Here is a 22,759-nt window from a genome sequence, read left to right on the forward strand (position 1 = left end):
TGTTTGATTTGTTTTATATTGATAACGCTCAACTGTGGCTCTAGAACCAGATGCGTCTGAGTTCACAGGCCTGAATTGCAATTTCAGTTTGTAATTTTAGTTTTTGAGAACACCTGATTACAGCAGCATTCTTCTGATTAGAGCCTAAGGGTGAAGTAGTAGGAGCTTAACATTGCCATTTCTTAAGATGCTACCCCTCTGTAGGAAAGTTTACCATGATTCCACAATCACACACATGTACACCCCACACCCCAAAAGGATGTCGGGGGAAGGGGATTTTAACAAACTTCTAATAAAATATTCCTGTACCATTAGGATGAAGCTAAAATGCCATGTTGATAGAGATACAGGCAATATCAGAAGACATTTATGTGCTCTCTCTATCTATATAATCTGCATCAAATTTCAGCTAATATATTTTAGCTAATTGAAGTCTGAGGAATCAAGACACTTCCAAATAGCCTTTCCCACTCCTCTGGGACCAGTTTAACAGAAGCCTGTAGCTCAGGCTCCCTAGATAACTGCAATCTGGCTTTTCAGGCTTGGTCACAGCCTATGGGGAAGATTCTCAGCTTTTGTAATTTGATGTAGCTCCAATGACTTGAATAGAGTTACTCTGATTTCACCAGCTGAGGATCTATCTCTCTGTCCCCAGCTGCTGCGCCATCTCCTGCCTCTTTGGTTGCATCCGCTTCCTCAAGGATCTCTGACACAGTCTCCTCAGTTTCCCCATCACAATTACAGTCTCCACAGCTGTTTCTGTACTCATCACTGCCTACCTTGGTCCCACTGCTCTTAAAGCTTCCCCTCTAATGAACTCCTTAACCTTCGTTTTTTGTCACAAAGTTCCCGGGGAATTGAGTCTTTCACATCCTATCCAGAACTTGAGTGTCTTTCCCAGGGACCACTTATTACTTACTTAGCACTTATTACTCCTCACAAGGCGTCAGCCATCTTCTCTCTGCCCCACTTCCTGGAAAGAATAGGGACAGGAAAAACCTCCATAGCAGAATGTGCAGTGGTCTTGCAACAATAGTGATGGAAGCCCATTATTTGGCATATATAAAAGATGATGGGACAATCTACAAATAAATAAGAACTGCAGGAAAACATCCTGCATTGATAGGGATGGACTAGGTAATGTAACAATAGTTTAGTTTTTTTGTTTTTATAATTGTAGCAATACCCAGCTACATGACAGTGCTATACACTTCCAGTCCATTAATAGGACACCCACAGGGTACCTACCAACAAATAAAATCAAAATGAAGACAGAAATATGAACACAGGCTACATGTTTTAACATGCTAGTGTTTTAAAGGAATGGTATTTGTACAATGCAGATCTCTTAAAAACATTTTTGAGTCTATTTTCCTGATGATCCATGAAAAATGTAGGCAAGTAACTCCCACTAATGCTAACTGAATAAAAGCAAGACTGATTATTGTGGAGTAAATCCAATTCTAGTCCAACATTTTAGTATTTATTTGGTATTTAAAGTGGTTTTATCTTGCATATTATTAACATAAACAGAGGCAGAGCATTTAAAAGATTTAATAATTAACATTTTATTATATTGTATTCCTATAGTTATTTGTGTTATTGGTACCGTTTATGTCAGGTTTCCATTTAGAAATGACTTTTTACTGTGCTCAGAGCCTGTACTTGTAATCATTTTAATACATTTTCTTTGTACCAGGTAATTATTTGTGTAGGTTTCACCCTACATGGCAAACTACTGTACTAGATATATAAATGGTTTCAGAGAAGCAGCCATGTTAGTCTGTATTCGCAAAAAGAAAAGGAGTACTTGTGGCACCTTAGAGACTAACCAGTTTATTTGAGCATAAGCTTTCGTGAGCTACAGCTCACTTCATCGGATGCATCATGCTGTAGCTCACAAAAGCTTATGCTCAAATAAACTGGTTAGTCTCTAAGGTGTCACAAGTACTCCTTTTCTTTTTTTAGATATATAAATAACATTGATAACCTGCATCTGCCAAAACTAATTGTAGGTTAATTACTTGTCATTTAAACTTAAATTGTCAAGTATTCTGATTATTAAGATATATTTAATTCCTCAATTAATTCTTGTTCTAATTGCTGCTACTTAAAACCTGCCCCTCCCTTAGAGCTGCACCAGTCAGGAAGTATTGCTTACGTGTTTTCAGCAGAGGGCAACAGAATAAAAGATCTGGTTTCTTTAAGTATATATGACCTGCTTGCTACCTCTTTAATAGGAGAAAAATCTGTTATTTCATAGGGTTATTTTATGTTGTCAGATCAGTGTGGAGTATTAAAATGTGCTTTAATTTTTTAAGCATAAGGAATTGTACAACTCCACAGATTGTGAGATACAATGCCCCTCCCCCTCCGCTGAGTTCAGGTTGGTGAGTTTCTCAGCTAACATTGCAAATTGGCAGTTAGACATAACTGCTAAGGCCTTGTCTACTCTATGGAATTTTGTCAATCCAAGTTACCCTGACAATCAAAAACTGGTATAATTACATCATTTGTTCATTGTATAGCGGCTAGCCGAGGCTCGACCCTCTCTGGGGCGGCGGGGAGCCACACCAGCTCACAACACACAGATAATGTTTGGAGAAATTAGTCCAGCCGCGGGTGTCTCCCTTGGCGGCCCTTGCAGCAACTGAAACAAGCACCGTAAGCCCGGACCCTAGGTCAAGGCAGGGCAACAATAAGTCAGGTGCTCAGGCCCTCCGGCAGGGGCTGAGCAGTAGCAAACAGTATGTAGAAATAGGCCCAGTATGTAGAAATAGGCCAGTAGCTCTGGCCCTCAGGTAGAGGCTGAGCAAACAGTTCAATAGTAGCAGGCCCAGGCTCTGGATCAGGGCGTGGCAACCAAGTCAGTAGCTCAGGCCCTCAGGCAGGGGCTGAGCAAACAGTTCAATGTTAGCAGGCCCAGGCCTCTAAAGGACCTGGAAGAAAGGGAGACTGCCACCCAAGGGTTGGGTGGCAGGGGGGACTCAGGCCCTCCCACTCTACTGCATCCCAGCCCGGGGCCCTAGCAGCAGCTGTGTCAGTGGGGCTCCTGGCCGCAACACACTGTCATAGGTTCTGGCAGTTCCTTAGCCAGACTATGGTCAGCTGTCCCCGCTACTTCCTGATTCCTCCTCTTGGGGTACCTGGGTCCAGATGGTATCCTCCAGGGCATCCAGTACCAGGGGTTCCTCAGGGTAATGGGCAAGTGGCAGGCCCGGCAACTCCTCCGGGTAGCGGGCGCAGAGCAAATCGGGCCAGTCCTGGCGTGCACCTTGGGCCGCGGGGGCTTCCCAGTCGCGGGCCAGGCTGGAGGCATCTGGCCTCCCCAGCGGCTGGGCCCCCAGTGAGCTCTGAGGGTGAGCTTTTATACTTCAGGTCGCTGCCTTACCCTCTGAGGGCCGGGCTCAGAGCTCCCTAGCTCTGCCCACTCCGGCAGCTGGATGGGCTCATCCCTCTCCAGGGTAGTGGGGAGCCACACCGCCTCACTACACGCATTTTTACACAACGTTCCTTCTATTGGTGGAGCACATCCATAGTTAGTGCTCTAGCGTCAACAGTGAGAACCGTGCACTGTGGGTAGCTATCCTACTGTGCTGCTTGCCACCTTCTGCAGCTAGGAATTGTGGGAAGGGAGAGTGGATAACAGTGCATCATGGGTGTGGGCTCAAAGTCCAATGATGCAGGTTTTTTGGTCCCATCATTCCATGGACTGCGTTTCATGGCATTTTTCAATGGAAGTGCACCCGCCATCTCTTTCTGAAAAGATGGATCCTGCACTGCTCTCTGCTGTTGTGGTCACTGTTATGAACACATTTCAGCTGGTCATACAGTATGTCACGAGCTCCAAATGTGAACAGGAATCAGAGACGCCTGACCTTCTGTGTACCATGGAAAGAAACAACACCAGATTACTTTTGGCATTCACAGAGTAGTTGCACACTGTGGACCGTCATTTCTGGGCTTGTGAAATAAGCACTGAGTGGTGAGATCGCATCATTATGCAGGTCTGGGTTGACAAACGGTGGCTGCAGAACTTTTGGATGCGGAAAGCCACCTTCCTGGAACTGCATGCGGTGCTTGCCCCAGCACTGAGGTGCATGGACACCAAAATGAGAGCTGCCCGCTTGGTGGAGAAGTGCGTGGTGATCACTGTGTGGAAGCTGGGGACTCCAGACTGCTACCAGTCAGTGGCAAATTAGTTTGGAGTTGGGAAGTCCACCATTGGGACTGTGTTAACACAAGTGTGCAGAGCTACAAAGGACTGTGACTCACAATTGTGTGAAATAGTGGATGGGTTTGCACAATATGTGCAACTGTAGCAGGACGATAGATTACACGCATATCTCAGTTTTGGCCCCAGACCATCTGGCGACTGAGTACATCAATAAAAAGGGGTACTTCTCTATGATATTGGATGGTTTGTGGATCACTGAGGGCGTTTCACTGACATTAATATGGGGTGGTCTGAGAAGGTGCATGACGCATGCATCTTTAGGAACACTGGCCTGTACAGAAAACTGCAAGCAGGGACTTTCTTTCCAAACCAGAAGATTCCAATAGGGGATGTTGAAATGCCAATAGTGATCCTGGGAGACTCAGCATACCCCTTACTTCCATGGCTCATGAAGCCTTACATGGGAAACCTGGACAGCTGCAAGGAACACTTCAACAATACGCTGAGCAGGTGGAGAAGGCCTGTATAATGTGCCTTAGGCAGATTAAAAACAGGCACTGCCTTTATGGCAGGTTAGACCTAAATGAAGAAAACATTCCCATGGCCATAGTAGCTGGCTCCATAATATTTGCGAGGCTAAGGGTGAAAAGTTTCCCCTGGAGTGGAGCGCAGTGACGGATCACCTGATGAGTGATTTTGAGCAGCCAGATACCAGGGGTATTGGCGGGGCACAACGACGGTGCTATTTGAATCAGGGAATCTTGAGGCACCATTATGACAATGAGCACCAGTAATTTGTCGTTCTCTACAGCACTCCTCCATATTTTGTTAACTTGCTGCCTTCCATGAAAATTTTGATGATTCCTGACCATGATATGTAGTCAGCAAATGATCAAATTGCAACTGCGTATTAATTTCAGCAGGAATCACCGTGTGTGGGAGACCACAAAGACTGGTTATCTTTCAGAGAGTATGTTTTTATTAAATACCAATTAACAGCACATACAAAAGGCTTGATGGGAAGGGAGATAACAATGAAGGGCAGTGTGGGCTCTTCCAGTTGTGTGTAAGTCCAGCTATCATTTTGGAAGCTGCCCGAGGGGGTGGAGTGAACATGGTACCAAGATGGGCTGGGAAGCTGCAAGGAATGTGTGGGAGGAGTTTGAGCAGGTCCTGGAAAGCAGTTCTGTATTGGCTGCAGGGGGGGCCGAGCATGCATGTATTCTGCCTGCAGCATGATTAGGGACTTCAACATCTCCTCCATCACTTTTATAATCTGCTCCTGGCCCATTAAAATTTGCTCCTGGCTCTCCTGTCCTGTCCTGTCTGTTTTATAATTTTCTTTTAAAGTGTCTCTCCATGCCCTGCATTCTTATCTTTCTACCTCTGAGGATAGAAGCACCTCTTGAAACGTGTCCTCCTTGTTCCTCCGTATTTGCTTCCTAATCTGGTGTAGGCACTTGCAGGTGTGTAGGAGGTTCCCCTAAAGGACACATCTGCAGAAACACAAGACACAATAAACAGAAGCATGATTGTTAGTGCACCTCTTTTTAAATATGAATCAGTTTCTCACTGTCCCTTGGTAAGCACACAGCTTGGCAAATGCCCTAAACGTGGTGAGTTTGGCCCGGGGCTGCCTCAATATAGGACAAAGGGCCTAGAAGGTTTTTAAAGAGGATCATTGCAGAAGACTAGGGACAATATTGTAAATTCTGCCACCATTTCCACAGGCAGGGGTCATTGAAACCGATATCTCATTCCTGAGGATAAGCAAGGATGCATCTCCTTATGCTGCTTGCCTGTGTGCCACTTTGGTCCTTACACAAGTGACTGCCAGTTGACACGGCAAAATTTCCTACAATGGGGGAAAGAACAAATCAGCTCTGCCAAGGAACCTTCAGCAGAGGATTGACAAGTACCTCCAGGAAAGTTTCCTAGAGATCTCTCAGGAGGATTCCCGTGAAATCTCGGTGTGCTGTTCTGCTGCACTGTTCTGCTGCACTGCTTAGCTGCACAGGGGAATGTGAAGCACACTCAAACACAGCTCGTCTTGTACATTTCTATCTCTTTACCCACCTCTAGAATATACAAAGCAAAGGACAGCTTTACCTCATATAACCAAGTAGCATCAACTCAAAAAGATTACTTACCAGAGCTCGCCTCTCCTGCATCATGAATGCCAGAGGTGGCCTGCTGAGACTGGCTAGACCCCCTCCAAAGTGGAAAAGAGGTCCCAACTTGCCACACCACAGGATGACCCTGCCATGTGCACTGCATTGTCCTCCAATTCAACCTCCTCATCCATGACTTCATCCTCGGGGTTGAGTCTGCTCTCCACTGTCTCTAGCCCCGATGAAGTATCCACAGGGCTTTTGGTGATGGAGGTGGGGTCGCTGTCGAGGAGGTGGACACCATGCTTTATAGAAGCAGCAGTCTTTGGTGCAGCACCAGAGCGACGGTTTGTCTTCCTTGCCTTCTGGTATGCCAACCTCAGCTCCTTTATCTTCGCACAACACTAATGTATGTCTCATTCATAGCCCTTATCCAACATGCCATGAGAAATCTGACCGTAGGTATCAAAGTTCCTATGGCTGAGCGGAGCTAGGACTGCACAGCCTCCTCTCCCCAGCAGACCCAATAATTCAGGTGTACTCCTAGCAGGAGAGTGTTTGCTGCATGGAGCCACCATGATCAGCTAAGAAGATTTGATGTGAACTCTCCACGCTGAGGAAACAGGAAGTGGAATTTCAGAAATTTCCAGGTCCTCAAAGGAGGAGGGGCAGATGCCTATGTACATGCTTGCAAGGCAGTGGAGTTTGAACCGCTGACCAGAGCAGTCAGGGTGGGCATTGTGGACACCTCCTGGAAGCCATTTATAGTGATATAATTAAGTGCCATGTCTACACTGTCATTTTGTCAATCTAACTTTGTCGCAAAAAGCTCTACGTCTCTTGTCAGGGTGGTTTTATTTTGTCAGCAAAGCGGTTTTGTCAATGGAAGGAGCATTGTAGTGTATAAACCGCTACTATTTTGTCAACAAAATTATGTAGGGCAGACAAGGCCTTAGTTATACTCACTGCCCTCTTTTTGAATGATTTGCTTTCTAATTCATTCAGTCTGGAAATGCAGAAAAAGGGCTGTAATAAAACTTGATTTAAAAAAACTAACAAACATCTTTTTAAAATAAAAAATGAAATTTGAAGAAAGATACAAAATATTTTTAGTAGAGTACACTTGTCTTTAGGCTATTGTACTTTATTTAAACATCATCTCTTAAGTAATTTGAAGGGCTGAGAGGGAATAAGAATTCTGTGGGAATTCTAGATTTCTTTCTAGTAACCACACACATGAGTTTGAAGGTATAACTTTACACGAAGTTGGCTTTTACCCTTTTTACTGTCCAATACCTTTCCCTATAAATGAGGAGTTTAGGGAATATAAACTACTAGATCCATCCTGTTTTTCCAAAACTGGCTGAAATTGTCAATCACATCATTACCTGAATGTACTGTACTTGGTGCTTGGGAATTTGGTTCAGACCCTGTACTTTAGAGTTTATCAGGAAGGACAAAGAGTGAAGTTTCTTGTACAGTAAATGTCACACTCACATTCACATGTGGCTTATATGTGGCATCGGTTGGGCTTAATACATTTAAAACTAGAAACTGATACATTTTTTAAGTATTGCCCTATGTCCCAGGGGCTAAAAAAAAATCCTTGTTAAATTATGTAATTTATTACTAGAAATTCTGAAAAAGATGCATCTCTGGCTGGGTCATCCAAGTTTTAAAAATTGCTTTGTTTTAAACTTTATATGACAGGGTCAGCCCAGATGGCTACAGGAGACTGGTGGGTTGTTTATTTTTTGTTGTTGTTGTTTTTTATGTGAAAAACTGATCTTTATTTTCGAGAAATCTACAAACTTATTCTGTCATCTCCCCATCATCATCATCATAATCATCTTCTTCTACTCCTCTGATGTACAGGACATTGATACATCTTATCAAAACTTCACCAATGTGTCCTGACAATGCACCATCTATGTATTCTTCTGTGTTTGCAAGCTGCATGTTCATGTAGCCGTCGAGAGACACCAGGTAGCCCTTGTACTCCATCCCCCACTTCAGCTTCACTATCACCGGCTTCTCTGTCAGCCCATTCAGGAAGGGCTTGGGTTCAGGGGCAAGCTCATGGTAACGCTGCCTGGCATGGGCAGCGGTAAAAACAAAAATTCCTCACAGGGCCGCATGTGCGCCCGCTGGAGTCTAAGAGAAAGGCGGGAGTGTTAGAAAGCAGATATATTAGTCCTAGATTAAGCAGGTCCATTTTCCCTGGGTAAGGTAACAGGGACAGTTCCGGAACAAGAAGAAACTTGCTGGAACAAATTCAGGTAGGCAGGCTAATTAGGACACATGGAGCCAATTAAGAAGCAGCTAGAATCAACTAGGGCAGGCTGGCTAATCAGGGCACCTGAGTTTAAAAAGGACCTCACTTCAGTTTGTGGTGTGCGTGCGAGGGGCTGGGAGCAGGATGTGCAAGGAGCTGAGAGTGAGAGGGTGTGCTGCTGGAGGCCTGAGGAGTACAAATGCTATCTGGCATCAGGAGGAAGGTCCTGTGGTGAGGATAGAGAAGGTGTTGGGAGGAGGCCCTGGGGAAGTAGCCTAGGGAGTTGTAGCTGTTACACAAGTGTTACACGAAACACTGTAGACAGCTGTGATCCACAGGGCCCTGGGCTGGAACCCAGAGTAGAGGGCAGGCCCGGGGTCCCCCAACTCCCTGTTGGATATAGGAAGAATTGACCTGAACTGGGGGTCTCACCAGAGGGGAAGGTCCCTGGCCTGTCCCCCAACCCACTAGTTGGACCTGCAAAGACTGTGGGGATTGTTCTCCTTCCTTTTCCCCATGCTGGCCAGTGATGAGATTAGCTGAGTGAACGGCAGGTTTGAGCCAGTAGCAAAAGTGGCCAAACTGAGGGCTGCCGTGAATCTCTGAGGCAAGCAAATCTGACAGTAAGCTCAGGATCCACCAAGGCAGAGGGGGAACTTTGTCACATTAGTTACATGTCCAACAGTAAGCAGACATTTGACCCAAGTCATATCAGTAAGATTCTGTCATCAACTCTGACCTCCTTCCCTTAAAATCAGAGTTGCTGGGCAATTGTCAGAGAAATAGGACAAAATAATCTGCATAAATACAATTAATTTAACTAGCTTTAAACATTGTAAGCCCCATTTTCAATGTTTGGCATGGAAAGACATCCTTATTTAGATTGCTCAGGTTGGCAGTAGGCACTTAAATTCTACTTTATGTGCAAATTTGGAAGCAGGATGGTAGTAGTAGGGGAGAGTGATGGTGTAAAATACAGTCAAAGAAGAGAGCTATGGGGAGAAGAGTATACTATATACATAGGGGAGAAGTGAGGATGTGCTGTAAACAAAGAAACCAATACCTGCCCTGGGATGTAAAACTAATAGAAATCTCTGCAAGATTATTGATTTTTTTCCTTCTTCTTCTATATCTTTACATTAAGTAGACTTAATATACTTTATTTCCTTCTCTTTTTCAAATAGATATTTTTAAATTATGTGAATTACAAAGTGTATATAATGAGGTACGGTCCACCTTTTGACTAAAAGTATTGTAATTTCTTTGTAACAACAAAGGCAAGAAGTGAGTAAGTGAGGTTATGCATTAGAGATAAAAATTACTTATTTCTTTTGTTCTTTGGAACTGGCAAGTTATCTCCAACAGCACATTTTCACTCATAAGCATTATGATGGTAAGCAAACTCCGTTTCTTTGTTCACATATAGAAGGGGAAGTGGCAGAAATGAAAAGTTAATTTTGCTCTTCACTGAAGCAGGCAGGATCAGGGACGGAGGGATGTTAAACCGCTTCACTATTTCCTGTTTGGCAGGCATCTGAAGAATAGCCTGATGTAAAATATCTCTCAGCCAGACATTCAGCATAGTGTTTCATGAGCAACTGAAATCAGTGTTTTAACCAGTTGTTTCCTGACTGATAAGGCAGCAAAATAATTTCCAAAGAAACAAAGGACTATCATGTTTAGTGCAGCTTGCTGCGCTAGAATGTTGTTTTATTTGGACTAATATACCTCATGTATTGTCTTCAGATGTTGTGTCAGCTGTGATGAAATGGAAAGTTGAGAGCCTAGAGTGAAAATGTTTACATTCTTCAGATCAGGCAACTCATCAAGTGGAAAATGATGAAAAAACTGTACATGGTTTTCACAAGAAATACAGGATGAAGGAGTTATAATCTGCTTCATGAGGTTTTTTATGTTTGTTTTTTTAAATGAGGTTGATAAAAATTCAGAAATAATTAGTAATGGTGTAAAAATACAGCCAAAGAAGGGAGCTAGTAGGGGAGGACAAGTGTAGTAGAAAGAATAGGGGAAGGGTGAGGATGTGCTGCATACAAGGAGAGCAATACCTGTCCTGGGATATAAAATTAAAATCCCCTACAATTACCATGCGGTTTCCATTCTGCATTCAGATTTTCACTTATGCATATAAAGCAGCATTTAAGTGTCAGGTGCCAATAATTGCAAACTTTTTAGATACACAATTTGAATACTGGGCCAAATTCTAATCTCAGTTACACTATTGTAAATATGAAATAACTCCACAGAAGTCATTGTAAATTTCCACCAGTGTAACTGAGATCAGAATCTGACTTACTGTGTTTAAACCTTGTCATCTAATGAAGGCATTCACCATCAAATGCACATGCATAACTGTGGAGTAAGCTGGGTCCTTTCAGTAGCTCCTTCACAAAATGACCCCCCAGAACATGTATGGGGGTACACTTGTGTTTTTATGGAACTTCTCCAAGGTCAGATATAGAGTATACCTGTGAAATGTCTTCCAAACTTTTTTTGTATGCTTCTTGAGCACAGTAGAGAAAAACAATTAGGGATAAATTTCCAAAGAAAAGCAGTATTTAAAAAATAGCAGGATTTGAGCTAGCATGTCCTGAGCGTTACTTTGAGAAAGTACCCATTAATGCCACTGGCATATTTTTTTCCTGTTCCGCAGAAACAGACTTGAGTTGTTCAAAGCAAGGGCTGCCAAAGTTTGGAGACATTTACTTTTGAATGCTCTTAATTCAGCTGACAAGAGCAGTCCATTTATCTTGTGACCTATTTATAGTCATCAAACAAACTCTAGCCAATGATCTGCTTTACTTAACATAGTACAGTAGGTGGAAGATTAAGAGCATGTCTAATGCACTCATGAAAATAGCCATGCATATGTCTGATACACTTCACTGCAGAAATGTGGCTATACCGTATAATTGTCATGTATTAAATATAAACAGGTTTATACTATAAAGGGCAGAAAATGAAAAGTTAATCTGACTGCTTTGTAGATCCAATATCTTTTGGAGTCTCTTTAGTGTGTTGTTTAACCCAGTGGGGAATAATGTTGTGAAAATGTTTATGTTCTGTTTATGTTCTGGTCCTAAATTTTTTGAAAGATGCATTCTTGGCTTTTTATTATGAGTTCTCAACATATTATTTAAATAAATACTTAGTTGTCTTATTTTTCCATAGTAATTTAATGGATATAAGAGACTTTATTTCCACTGTGTAATTACAGAGTTGTAAATTGAACTTCTCTCTTCACTTCTCAGGTTATTTTTGAAGTGGTCACTTCAGGTCATCAAGGATATCTGGCTATTGATGAGGTGAAGGTTTTGGGACATCCGTGCAGTAAGTGCCTATATTATTTTGGAACCATCTTTCTAAAATGTATTTGAGACAATATTCCAATATATGTCTGTCAAGGTTCCTTCCCCACTCTGAATTCTAGGGTACAGATGTGGGGACCTGCATGGAAGACCCCCTAAGCTTATTCTGACCAGCTTAGGTTAAAACTTCCTCAAGGTACAAACTTTTACCTTTTGTCCCTGGACCTCATGCTGCCACCACCAAAGTGTCTGACAAAAATAGCAGGGGAAGTGCCTACTTGGAAATGTCTCCCCTCCAAAATATCCCCCCAAACACTATACCCCCTTTCCTGAGGAAGGCTTGATAAAAATCCTCACCAAATTGCGTAGGTGAACACAGACCCAAACCCTTGGATCTTAAGAACAATGAAAAAACAATCAGGTTCTTAAAAGAGAATTTTAATTAAAGAAAAAGTAAAAGAAAAATCTCTGTAAAATGAGGAAGGGAAATACCTTACAGCGTAGTCAGATTCAAAACATAGAGAATCCCTCTAGGCAAAACCTTAAGTTACAAAAAGACACAGAAACAGGAATATACATCTAATTCAGCACAACTTATTTTATCATCCATTTAAACAAAACAGAATCTAGCGCATATCTAACTAGATTGCTTACTAACTCTTTACAGGAGTTCTGACCTGCATTCCTGCTCTGATCCTGGCAAAAGCATCACACACACACACAGGACCCTTTGTCCCCCCCCCCCCCCCTTCCAGCTTTGAAAGTATCTTGTCTCCTCATTGGTCATTTTGGTCAGGTGCCAGCGAGGTTATCTTAGCTTCTTAACCCTTTACAGGTGACAGGGTTTTGCCTCTGGCCAGGAGGGATTTAAAGGTGTTTACCTTTCCCTTTATATTTATGACCATGTCTAAAGCAAAGGAAACAGGAAATGTCAATAACAATTCCAGTGTTATAAACATTTGTTGACTGTCAAGCAACTATTGTAAGCATTAAGATGCTGTACATTATAGCTGTAGAGATGATTGCTTATTCAAGTTCTGTACAGTGCCTAACATGATGGGGCTCTCAATCCCTTATTGGGGCCTCTGTGTGTTACTCCAGTGCGAATAATAATAACGCTGACCCATGCCAACCCTGCTTATCAAAGATCACAGATTGAGGTATGTGGCTGCAGGTAGAGTAGCGAAGAAATGAACACGTGTGATTTCCTTGAGACCTTTTCAACCAGAACACTTAACTGGCTGTGGGTTTGTTGCTTTGTTATGCAACATTGCATAATATACTTTGCACAGCACTGTTGTTTGGGTCTATAGCGTAAAGTTCTGCACATTTTTATTTGTTTAAAATGAGTTTCCTGTAATATTCTTCCCCAGCTTAAAGATTTATAGTCCATACATATACGTAAGTGCTTAAAGAAAAGTGGCACTGTAAGAGTACTACAAATAAAATGCTTTATATGTAGTAATTTGTCATGACTTTCAGCAAACTGCCCAAGTAAACTAAAATTATTTAGAATTGTTAAAGCTTATTAAATTCAACTAAAAAAGATATATTAATATTTAATCTTCTGAATTGACGATTGTAACCTATTATTGTGCATAAGGTTGATGGGGTGGGAGACTGCATGTAACTGGCAAATACTATTCCTGCAGGTATCCTTAATGGTTTGTAAACAGGCACTGTGTCATTTAAAATAAAATGTAGTTTATTGTTGAGTATTGGAATGCCTCATAAAAATGGTTTTAGAGTTTAGTGGCAGGAAGACATAGAAACATCTTGAAATGTGAAGATGGCTATGCAGAATCAGCAGCTCTGTTATTTCTGATTCACTTAGTTCTAATAAACGTAGAAGGCTCTCATGTTGCTTCTACAGTATTTGTGCTTAAACTGCATTTTGAATTTGTATCTGTAATTCAAATAGGCTAAGTAGTATTTTGTCATGTTAATAATTTTGCCTGCAAAATATTTGAGTTTTGATCTGTGCGTTTATAGTGATCAATCCTCAAAGCATGAATGTACTTATTGTTAAAGCAGAGAGCAGAATACACCCCACAGTGTGCAATGTACTAGCATAACCAATGAAATTCATGTTGAAACCTAATTACTTTAATGAAACAATTCTTTAGTAAAGTAATTAATTTAGGATATGAAGAATTCATTATAAACATCAAAACAGTTATAGTGTATACTAAAAAATTAAAAATATCGTGTTAGAACTGTTAGTGTCTAAATTTTTTTGCAAAACCGATAATGCTGTGCATACACTCTCCCAAGTTTTACAATGTTGCCAAAATAAATAAACTAAGAGTGATTATCTTCAAATTTTTAAACAGTTCCCAGAGACCATGAGGAGAGGTACAGCCACAAGGATCCCAAGGACCCTGCTCCCCATAGAAAGTCCTGGCTTTCTGGTTGTGGCCCACCCTCCCCACTGCTTCTCTGCCTTCAGGCAGGTTTGCTGGGCTGCAGCAGGCAGGAAAGGCATGTCCCAGCGCTTCCTTTCCTGGCTGCTTCCTCGCAAACCTGCCTTCTGCTTATTAGCAGTAGCAGAGGCAGTAGCTAGACCGACGAAAGAATTCTTTGGTCAAACTAGCACTGTCTACATTGGGGGTTAGGCTGGGATAGCTACGTCTCTCAGGGGCATGGATTTTTCTCACTGCTGAGCAATCTGTAACTACACTAACGTAAAAATCCTAGTGTAGACTAGGCCTACATCTTTTCCTTTGAATTCCCCTCTCCACGCCTGACATTGGCTACACGTTAATGGTCCAGGGTCAACTGGGTCTAAAGGCTCTCTTTAATTCTCTCATTGCCCATGTGGAGACTAGCTGCCCCACTGGTCCCCTCATTGCTAGTGTGGGGCCTATCTGTTCTTTACCTAGTCTGGTTTTAAAGGGATGTGGTTCCACCACTTTGCTTGTGAGACAAGTGCTTGATCCTGCACCATTGAAGTCAATGGGAATTTTTCCATTGACTAGAATGGGAGCAGGATCAAATCTCCATTACGAAGTCTAATAGATTTCTCCATAGAGACATTTTTCATAGTATTCATCCAAAATTTCTCCCCATTATTGTATAATCCCTTGTGTGACCCTTAAATGAGTGTTCCTCTTGAATTAATATAGATCTTTCTTATATCCCCTGTTATGCTTATGGTTCCCCAAGTTATGCCTACAAAGTTATTTTAATGTTGTTTTTTAAGTTATCACCTTAATAATGTTGGTCATCTGGTAGGTCTCTTCAGTTTGTTGAAATATTTCTAGTACTGAGGTGAGTATAACTGAAAGCAGTATTCTAGGCCTAGTTCAACTACCACAGTAGTCAATGGAAAGATTCCTCTTGACTTCTTTGGGAGCTGGATTGTTTGGAACTATTGTCTTTCTCAGAGAGAATACTCTCTCTAATTTCTGGGTTTTTTTTTCTTCAGTGCAATTGACTTTTTCTAGTAAAAACAAAAAACAATATACTACATTTATCCAGGTAGGTGAAATTGAGATATTTCTTCTTTATATAGGTGTCTTACTGAAAGAGTATTTGCAGACACATTGCTTTTCTGTTATTGTGGGGTGATCTCCAAGTGTAAACTGGAAATAAGTTTTACCATGCAGCAGCTACTGTGTTTTGTTTTCCTACGCTATTCTTCAGAAGAGCTGTCTTTAAAGAACATAGCTCTTCTTGGTGGAAATGTTATGCTAGAACTTTAGCATACCAAACAATCATGCTAAAATGCGTTATCTACTCACATTGTATCTAGTTAAAAGGAAAAAGTAGTTTCCTTGACAACATAATTTAACTTTTCACTGTTCTGGTCTAGTTGCTGGTATAAATAGCTAATATGTTTTTGTTCAAAACATCAATTAGATTTCAATATAATCTTTATTAATATAGAAGTGTTAATACAAGAAGGCTGCTGAGCTAAGATAATTTGCACAGCAGGAACAATAAGAAAGCACCCTTCTCTTTTGTTGTATCCCAGATACATGCAAAAAGGAACAAAGCTCACTTAACAGTATATAGTATCTTCTACAATTAGAATCAAATATTTAGAACACTTGTTAGCATGTTTTTCTCAAATGTAAATTTATTACTGGAACATTTTAAAACAGTATATATGTAATAAACCAGTATGAATCCATCCCAGTCACACTGTGTGCTAATAACTCTATCCTTTTTTCTCTTCCGTCAGCCAAAACCCCACATTTCCTGCGTCTTCAGAGTGTGGAAGTCAATGCCGGACAGTTTGCCACTTTTCAGTGCACTGCCAATGGTAAAACGAATACAGGTGACCGGCTGTGGTTACAGGTAACTTCTTTTCTTTCAAAAATCTCATTGTACTATGAAAGTATGATTCTGTCATCCCAAGGAGTGGCACAAGAGGAGATATTATAGCTCCTGTCTCATCAATACTAGCCTTAATAATGGATTTGAACCTTTCCATGGTATTTGTTCTTTTGAAGTATCTGATATTTCCTCACACATCAATTATGAGTGGGTGAACACAGAAGGAGAAACACTGTGGTAGCTCTGTTACCACTGTGTGGTAATTAAGGGTAAATGCTCACTTTTTCCATAGTAACAGCTGTGCCTTTTGTCAGCAGCTGCTGTGACTGACCAAGCTGTAAGTGATGATGTTGGATTGCATCTTTTAACCAGAATGCTCTATAGCACTGTCTATATCCAACATAGGATGCCCTATGTTAAAACAGAATTACTTTGAATAAACTCATATATTTTAAGGACAGAAAGTACCATTATGGTTATTTAGTCTGACCGTCTGCATATCACAGGCCATATCTCCTCACCTCAGTAAACTCCGCATAAGGGTCATAACTTCTGTTTGATTTATAGTGTATATTTTAGAAAGATTTCCAATCTTGATTTAAATTGTGGACTTTTTCCTAACTTTGCTTTCAGTCCAACCAGCCTTCTCTATTTGTATATGTAAACCTAAGTCAAACAAAAATGTTCTGCACTTGATCTCTTTCTCTCCCACTGGGTTTTCCGAAGCTAGCTGTCTGCATGATGCCATACCTCCAGAATTGTCCCTTTTCTGCTTCACACATCAGTCTGAATTTGAACCTTGAAGTGGGGAAACACCAAAAATCTAAGTTACCTCAGGTCATAATGGCAACAGTGACACTCTGAGACCTTGAGTGCTAGAGGGAAAAGACAGTGTCTGAGATAATCAGATAAAATTGCAGGATGGGGTAGGGAAAATTAAAGTTATAGTCGATGGCGGGGAGAGAGATGAACTTCGGTTTTAGGGAGGTTCTGTCACCAAACAATTTCAAACCTTTTATGTTGTGTATCTTTAATTTATGAAATGCACCAAGTGTGTGGGGATTTCAGAAAAAATTAAAATGTGTGGAGTGTGGTAAAAAAGGTAAAACAATCTCAATGGAAGAGAAGGTTTTACCTGTGAGTAAATGGCTAACCATGGCTGACACCCAGAGAAATCAGTTAATTCGTTTTAAGAAAAGGAGTACTCGTGGCACCTTAGAGACTAACAAATTTATTTGAGCATAACCTTTTGTGAGCTCACGAAAGCTTATGCTCAAATAAATTTGTTAGTCCCTAAAGTGCCACGAGTACTCCTTTTTCTTTTTGCGGATACAGACTAACAGGGCTGCTACTCTGAAACCTTAATTGGTTTTGTATTTCTATCGGAGTGAACAATACTCATGCTTCTAGGGTTTGAGCCCAAGCCCCAAGAGCTATGTGATTACATCAGAATCTCAGCATTCATGACACAAAAAAAGAAATCTAACCCTTCTTGTTATGGGGAGAAGTTTGAAAGGATTACCAGACTATAACTGATGCAGTGAGATAGTCAACCGTGAGATGGTCGAGTTCAGGATCCTGACACAAGGAATAAAGGAAAGCAGCAGAATTCGGACCATGGACTTCAGAAAAGCAGACTTTGATTCCCTCCGGGAACTGAGGGGCAGCATCCCCTGGGAGAATAACATGAAGGGGAAAGGAATCCAGGAGAGCTGGCTGTATTTTAAAGAATCCTTATTGAGGTTACAGGAACAAACCATCCCGATGTGTAGAAAGAATAGTAAATATGGCAGGCGACCAGCTTGGCTTTTCAGTGAAATCCTTGCTGATCTTAAACACAAAAAAAGAGGCTTACAAGAAGTGGAAGATTGGACAAATGACCAGGGATGAGTATAAAAATATTGCTCGGGCATGTAGGAGTGAAATCAGGAAGGCTAAAGGACACCTGGAGTTGCAGCTAACGAGAGATGTTAAGAGTAACAAGAAGGGTTTCTTCAGGTATGTTGGCAACAAGAAGAAAGCCAAGGAAAGTGTGGGCACCTTACTGAATGAGGGAGGCAACCTAGTGACAGAAGATGTGGAAAAAGATAATATACTCAATGCTTTTTTTGCCTCTGTTTTCACAAACAAGGTCAGCTCCCAGACTACTGCACTGGGTAGCACAGCATGGGGAGGAGGTGGCCATCCCTCTGTGAAGAAAGAAGTGGTTCGGGACTATTTAGAAAAGCTGGATATGCACAAGTCCATGGGGCCGGATGGTTGCATCCAAGAGTGCTAAAGGAGGTGGCGGATGTGATTGCAGAGCCATTGGCCATTATCTTTGAAAAGTGCCGGAAGACTGGAAAAAGGCTAATGTAGTGCCAATCTTTAAAAAAGGGAAGAAGGAGGATCCTGGGAACTACAGGCCAGTCAGTCTCACCTCAGTCCCCGGAAAAATCATGGAGCAGGTCCTCAAAGAATCAATTCTGAAGCACTTAGAGTAGAGGAAAGTGATCAGGAACAGTCAGCATGGATTCACCACGGGAAAGTCTTGCCTGACTAATCTAATTGCCTTCTATGATGAGATAACTGGTTCTGTGGATGAGGGGAAAGCAGTGGACCTGTTGTTCCTTGACTTGAGCAAAGCTTTTGACATGGTCTCCCACAGTATTCTTGTCAGCAAGAAGTATGGGCTGGATGGATGCACTACAAAGTGGGTAGAAAGTTGGCTAGATTGTCGGGCTCAACGGGTAGTGATCAATGGCCCCATGTCTAGTTGGCAGCCGGTATCAAGTGGAGTGCCCCAGGGGTCGGTCCTGGGGCCGGTTTTGTTCAATATCTTCATTAATGATCTGGAGGATGGTGTGGATTGCACCCTCAGCAAGTTTGCGGATGACACTCAACTGGGAGGAGTGATAGATACGCTGGAGGGTAGGGATAGGATACAGAGGGACCTAGACAAATTGGAGGATTGGCCAAAAGAAATCTGATGAGGTTCAACAAGGACAAGTGCAGAGTCCTGCACTTAGGACGGAAGACTCCCATGCACCGCTAGAGACTAGGGACCGAATGGCTAGGCAGCAGTCCTGCAGAGAAGGACCTAGGGGTTACAGTGGACGAGAAGCTGGATATGAGTCAACAGTGTGCCCTTGTTGCCAAGAAGGCCAATGGCATTTTGGGCTGTATAAGTATGGGCATTGCCAGCAGATCGAGGGACGTGATCGTTCCCCTCTATTCAACATTGGTGAGGCCTCATTTGGAGTACTGTGTTCAGTTTTGGGCCCCACACTACAAGAAGGATATGGATAAATTGGAGAGAGTCCAGCGAAGGGCAACAAAAATGATTAGGGGACTGGAACACATGACTTATGAGGAGAGGCTGAGGGAACTGGAATTGTTTAGTCTACAGAAGAGAAGAATGAGGGGGGATTTGATACCTGCTTTCATCTACCTGAGAGGTGGATCCAAAGAGGATGGATCTAGACTATTCTCAGTGATAGCAGATGACAGAACAAGGAGTAATGGCCTCAAGTTGCAGTGCGGGAGATTTAGGTTGGATATTAGGAAAATCTTTTTCACTAGGAGGGTGGTGAAATGCTGGAATGAGTTACCTAGGGAGGTGGTGGAATCTACTTCCTTGGAAGTTTTTAAGGTCAGGCTTGACAAAGCTCTGGCTGGGATGATTTAGTTGGGGATTGGTCCTGCTCTGGGCAGGGGGTTGGACTAGATGACCTCCTGAGGTCCCTTCCAACTCTGATATTCTATGATTCAGTGATGTCTGCCTCAGTCTGCAGAGAGACTGCAACAATATCCCTGAGAGCTGTGAACATCCCCATTGAACAGTATGGAGGTTTAAGTCCAAAATGCCGCTGCTTTGGGGGGACGTCTAGCACGTGTGTGCACACACATAGTAAGGTGGCCACCTGGTGACTACATTTTAAAATTTAAATGTGCAGGTTTCATTAGTCCTTGCCATTGGAGGGAGGTTTCTGCATACTGTACTCACCCAACTAGTACGCAGAACCCTCCCTCCAATGGCAAGGACTAATGAAACCTGCACCTTTAAATTTATAAAATATAATGAAGGTGTGAAAACGTTAGCAGGTGGTCACCCTAACGCATATCCAAACAGAGGACTATACATGTAGCAGGAGGAAAGTGTAGCAGGTCCAGCTCCCACAAACAAGCAGATAAACCCCAGCCGTTGGGATGAGTACACAGGGCCTTCCTCCCCAGCCACTCTTCTGAGGACTAGGGGGCACTCTTGGGGTTGAAAAAGGGGCCTAATGCTACTACACCAGTCTTCTTGGGGCTATAGTGAGCTCGGGGCCATGGAGTGAAGCCAGTAGGACATTGTTCTTTGGTGTGCTTAGGCCCCAGTTTGCCTCAATCCAGCTCTATGTACTTCGCAATCTGTGCCAGACAGAGCACTGACTGGTGCCCATGACTCATTGGCTTGGCCCCTGACTGCCATGTTCTCCCTCTAGGACACACATGTTGTGTGGGCTGGGATGGTCTTGATGAACTAAGAGAGCTGTTGCTCACGGCTTTGCCTCAGTGAAAGCAGCACAGGAAGAGGAAGCAATAGCCAGGTCTGGCAAGGCAGAAAAAACAAAATATTGGGCACCTGGCTGTAGCAAAATGACAGATTCTAATGCCAAAAATGGAATTCTGTGACAATTGGGCAAAACAGACAAAAACGTATCCTTTTTAGAGAGAATATAGTTTGACAAAAAAGTTCCCATAGAGCTCTACAATGGATTACTATTATCATAGTTGATGCTGGCTGTACATTATCTGACAGAAGAATTAATTTCATTTAGCTATCTGACTGAAAATATCCTTCATTGTAACAGTACACTTTTGTTGTAATGCTTATCAGTCCTTAGGTTTGTCCCATATTCTGTGGCTCACACTTTTATATTTTCCTTTAAATACGGTAGAAAGACTTTTTTTACCATCATTCAGACTGCAATGGTGAATTTATTACTGCCATTTTCTTTAAGGCCCTGACCTCATAGAAATTTGTGCACATGCTCAGCTTTATGCTGTGAATTTCCTATTCGAGTCAGTGAAACCAGTCAATGGGTGGAATTTTTCCATTTATTTCAGATGGGCCAGGATTTCACCCCATACCTCTGCATCAAGTTGAGCATGTGCAGTCTTTGCAAGATTGGAGCTCAGTTCTTTATTATTTTACTTTGTCATAATCATAATTTCCATTCAATAAAATAGCATGGACTATTAGTTGCACTGGGGTAAATCTAGAGTAACTATACTGAGTTCAGTAAAGACACTTCTGATTTAAATCAGGAGAAGAATTTGTCTTCATATCCAGGATAAGAAAACACACCAGTAGGTCTTCTGCCTCTTATTTTCGAATGTCCTCTTTTCAAAATGATGCATGTCATTTAGCCTCAGCAGAAAACTGCAGTTCCTTGCTGTTGATAGATCAGGAATCATGTAAATTCCAAATGTGTTTTTGTATATGAACTTTACAAAGTTGACAGGAATATCTGAAATGTTTGGATTTGATTTTTGTGCTTACCTCCCAGCTTCCGTAGTTGCAGATCTCTCTGCTGCTACATACAATAACCATGATCCAAACGCAGTTCCAGTTCTGGGAGGCTGTAACATAGGCATTTGCTGTGTCATAGAATTTTTCACGTTACAAATTCTTAAGTAGTTAAGTATATTTATCATAGTACAGTTTTTCTACCACCACAAGATAGAAGGTCCCAAGTCTGTTACTCAGCTGTCACTATTTAACTTCTGATTGTGACAAACATTTTTAGATATTTCGAGTTTGAAAGCCGGTATATAAAAACTGATTCCACTTTTGCCTTATGGTATAGGAATGGACAAGGTGATCTGCTTAAGTAAGAAGCAATCCACACCTTTATCCCAAATGTTTTGTATGTATGAGATTTAAATGTGCTATTAATTTAATTAAAGATTATTCTTTTTTTCTGCTTGGTTCTGGCCAGAACTGAAAGTACTGCAGTACCACAAGAAAGGCTGCTCTTGGAGAATTTCTGGCCTGACTGGACTTGGGCAGTACCAAACATTTAATGAAATAACCTACTTCCCCTTTTCCTCTCCCCCCCCCCCCCCCGACTCAGTAGGCTAGGGTAAGATTCAGACAAACATCTACAGTGAAATCTTGGTCCTATTGAAGTTGATAGCAGTATTGTCATTGACTTTAATAGGGTTGAGATTTCATCCTGATACTTTTCCCTACTTATCCAAAATGTCTTAACGTTCACTCATTGCGAGGGTTCAGAGGTAGGATTCACAGGGGGAAATTATGAGTTGCAGTTCTCAGCACCTGACTGAGGAATTCCTAACTCTGAATTAGGTGCCCAGGCTCCAATTACAATATATGGGGAGAGTTAAGCCCCCAGAAATGGGATTTACAAAAGTTAGCATGCTAGGCAGGGAGCCGCTGAAGTTACTCAGTAGGAAATGCCAAAGAGAGCCCTAAGCCCTGCACCTAAAAAGGAGTCAGGTGCCTAAATCTGGACTGGAAGGAGATGCCTATCCACACTTGGATTCACAGCCATGAGCCCTCTCCTGGAGTTGTGCACCTAAGCCAGGTCAGTTGTTTTCA

At 42.1% G+C, this 22,759-nt stretch overlaps 1 protein-coding gene and 1 pseudogene across 9 annotated transcripts in view; one reads left to right on the top strand and one right to left on the bottom strand.

Moving 5' to 3' along the window:
- The window catches only part of PTPRM (protein tyrosine phosphatase receptor type M), an 835,052-nt gene that overhangs the window by 392,948 nt on the left and 419,345 nt on the right, over nt 1-22,759 (top strand). For all 9 annotated transcript variants that reach the window (XM_073331568.2, XM_073331567.2, XM_073331560.2 and 6 more), the window contains 2 exons: nt 11,833-11,911; nt 16,076-16,191. In XM_073331568.2, coding sequence (XP_073187669.1) covers nt 11,833-11,911; nt 16,076-16,191 — 195 coding nt within the window. The remainder of the gene's footprint in view (nt 1-11,832; nt 11,912-16,075; nt 16,192-22,759) is intronic.
- On the bottom strand, nt 8,101-8,369 carry LOC140906826 (small nuclear ribonucleoprotein F pseudogene; annotated as a pseudogene).

The sequence above is a fragment of the Lepidochelys kempii genome, chromosome 2 (assembly GCF_965140285.1).
Source record: "Lepidochelys kempii isolate rLepKem1 chromosome 2, rLepKem1.hap1, whole genome shotgun sequence".
Lineage (NCBI taxonomy): Eukaryota > Metazoa > Chordata > Testudines > Cheloniidae > Lepidochelys > Lepidochelys kempii.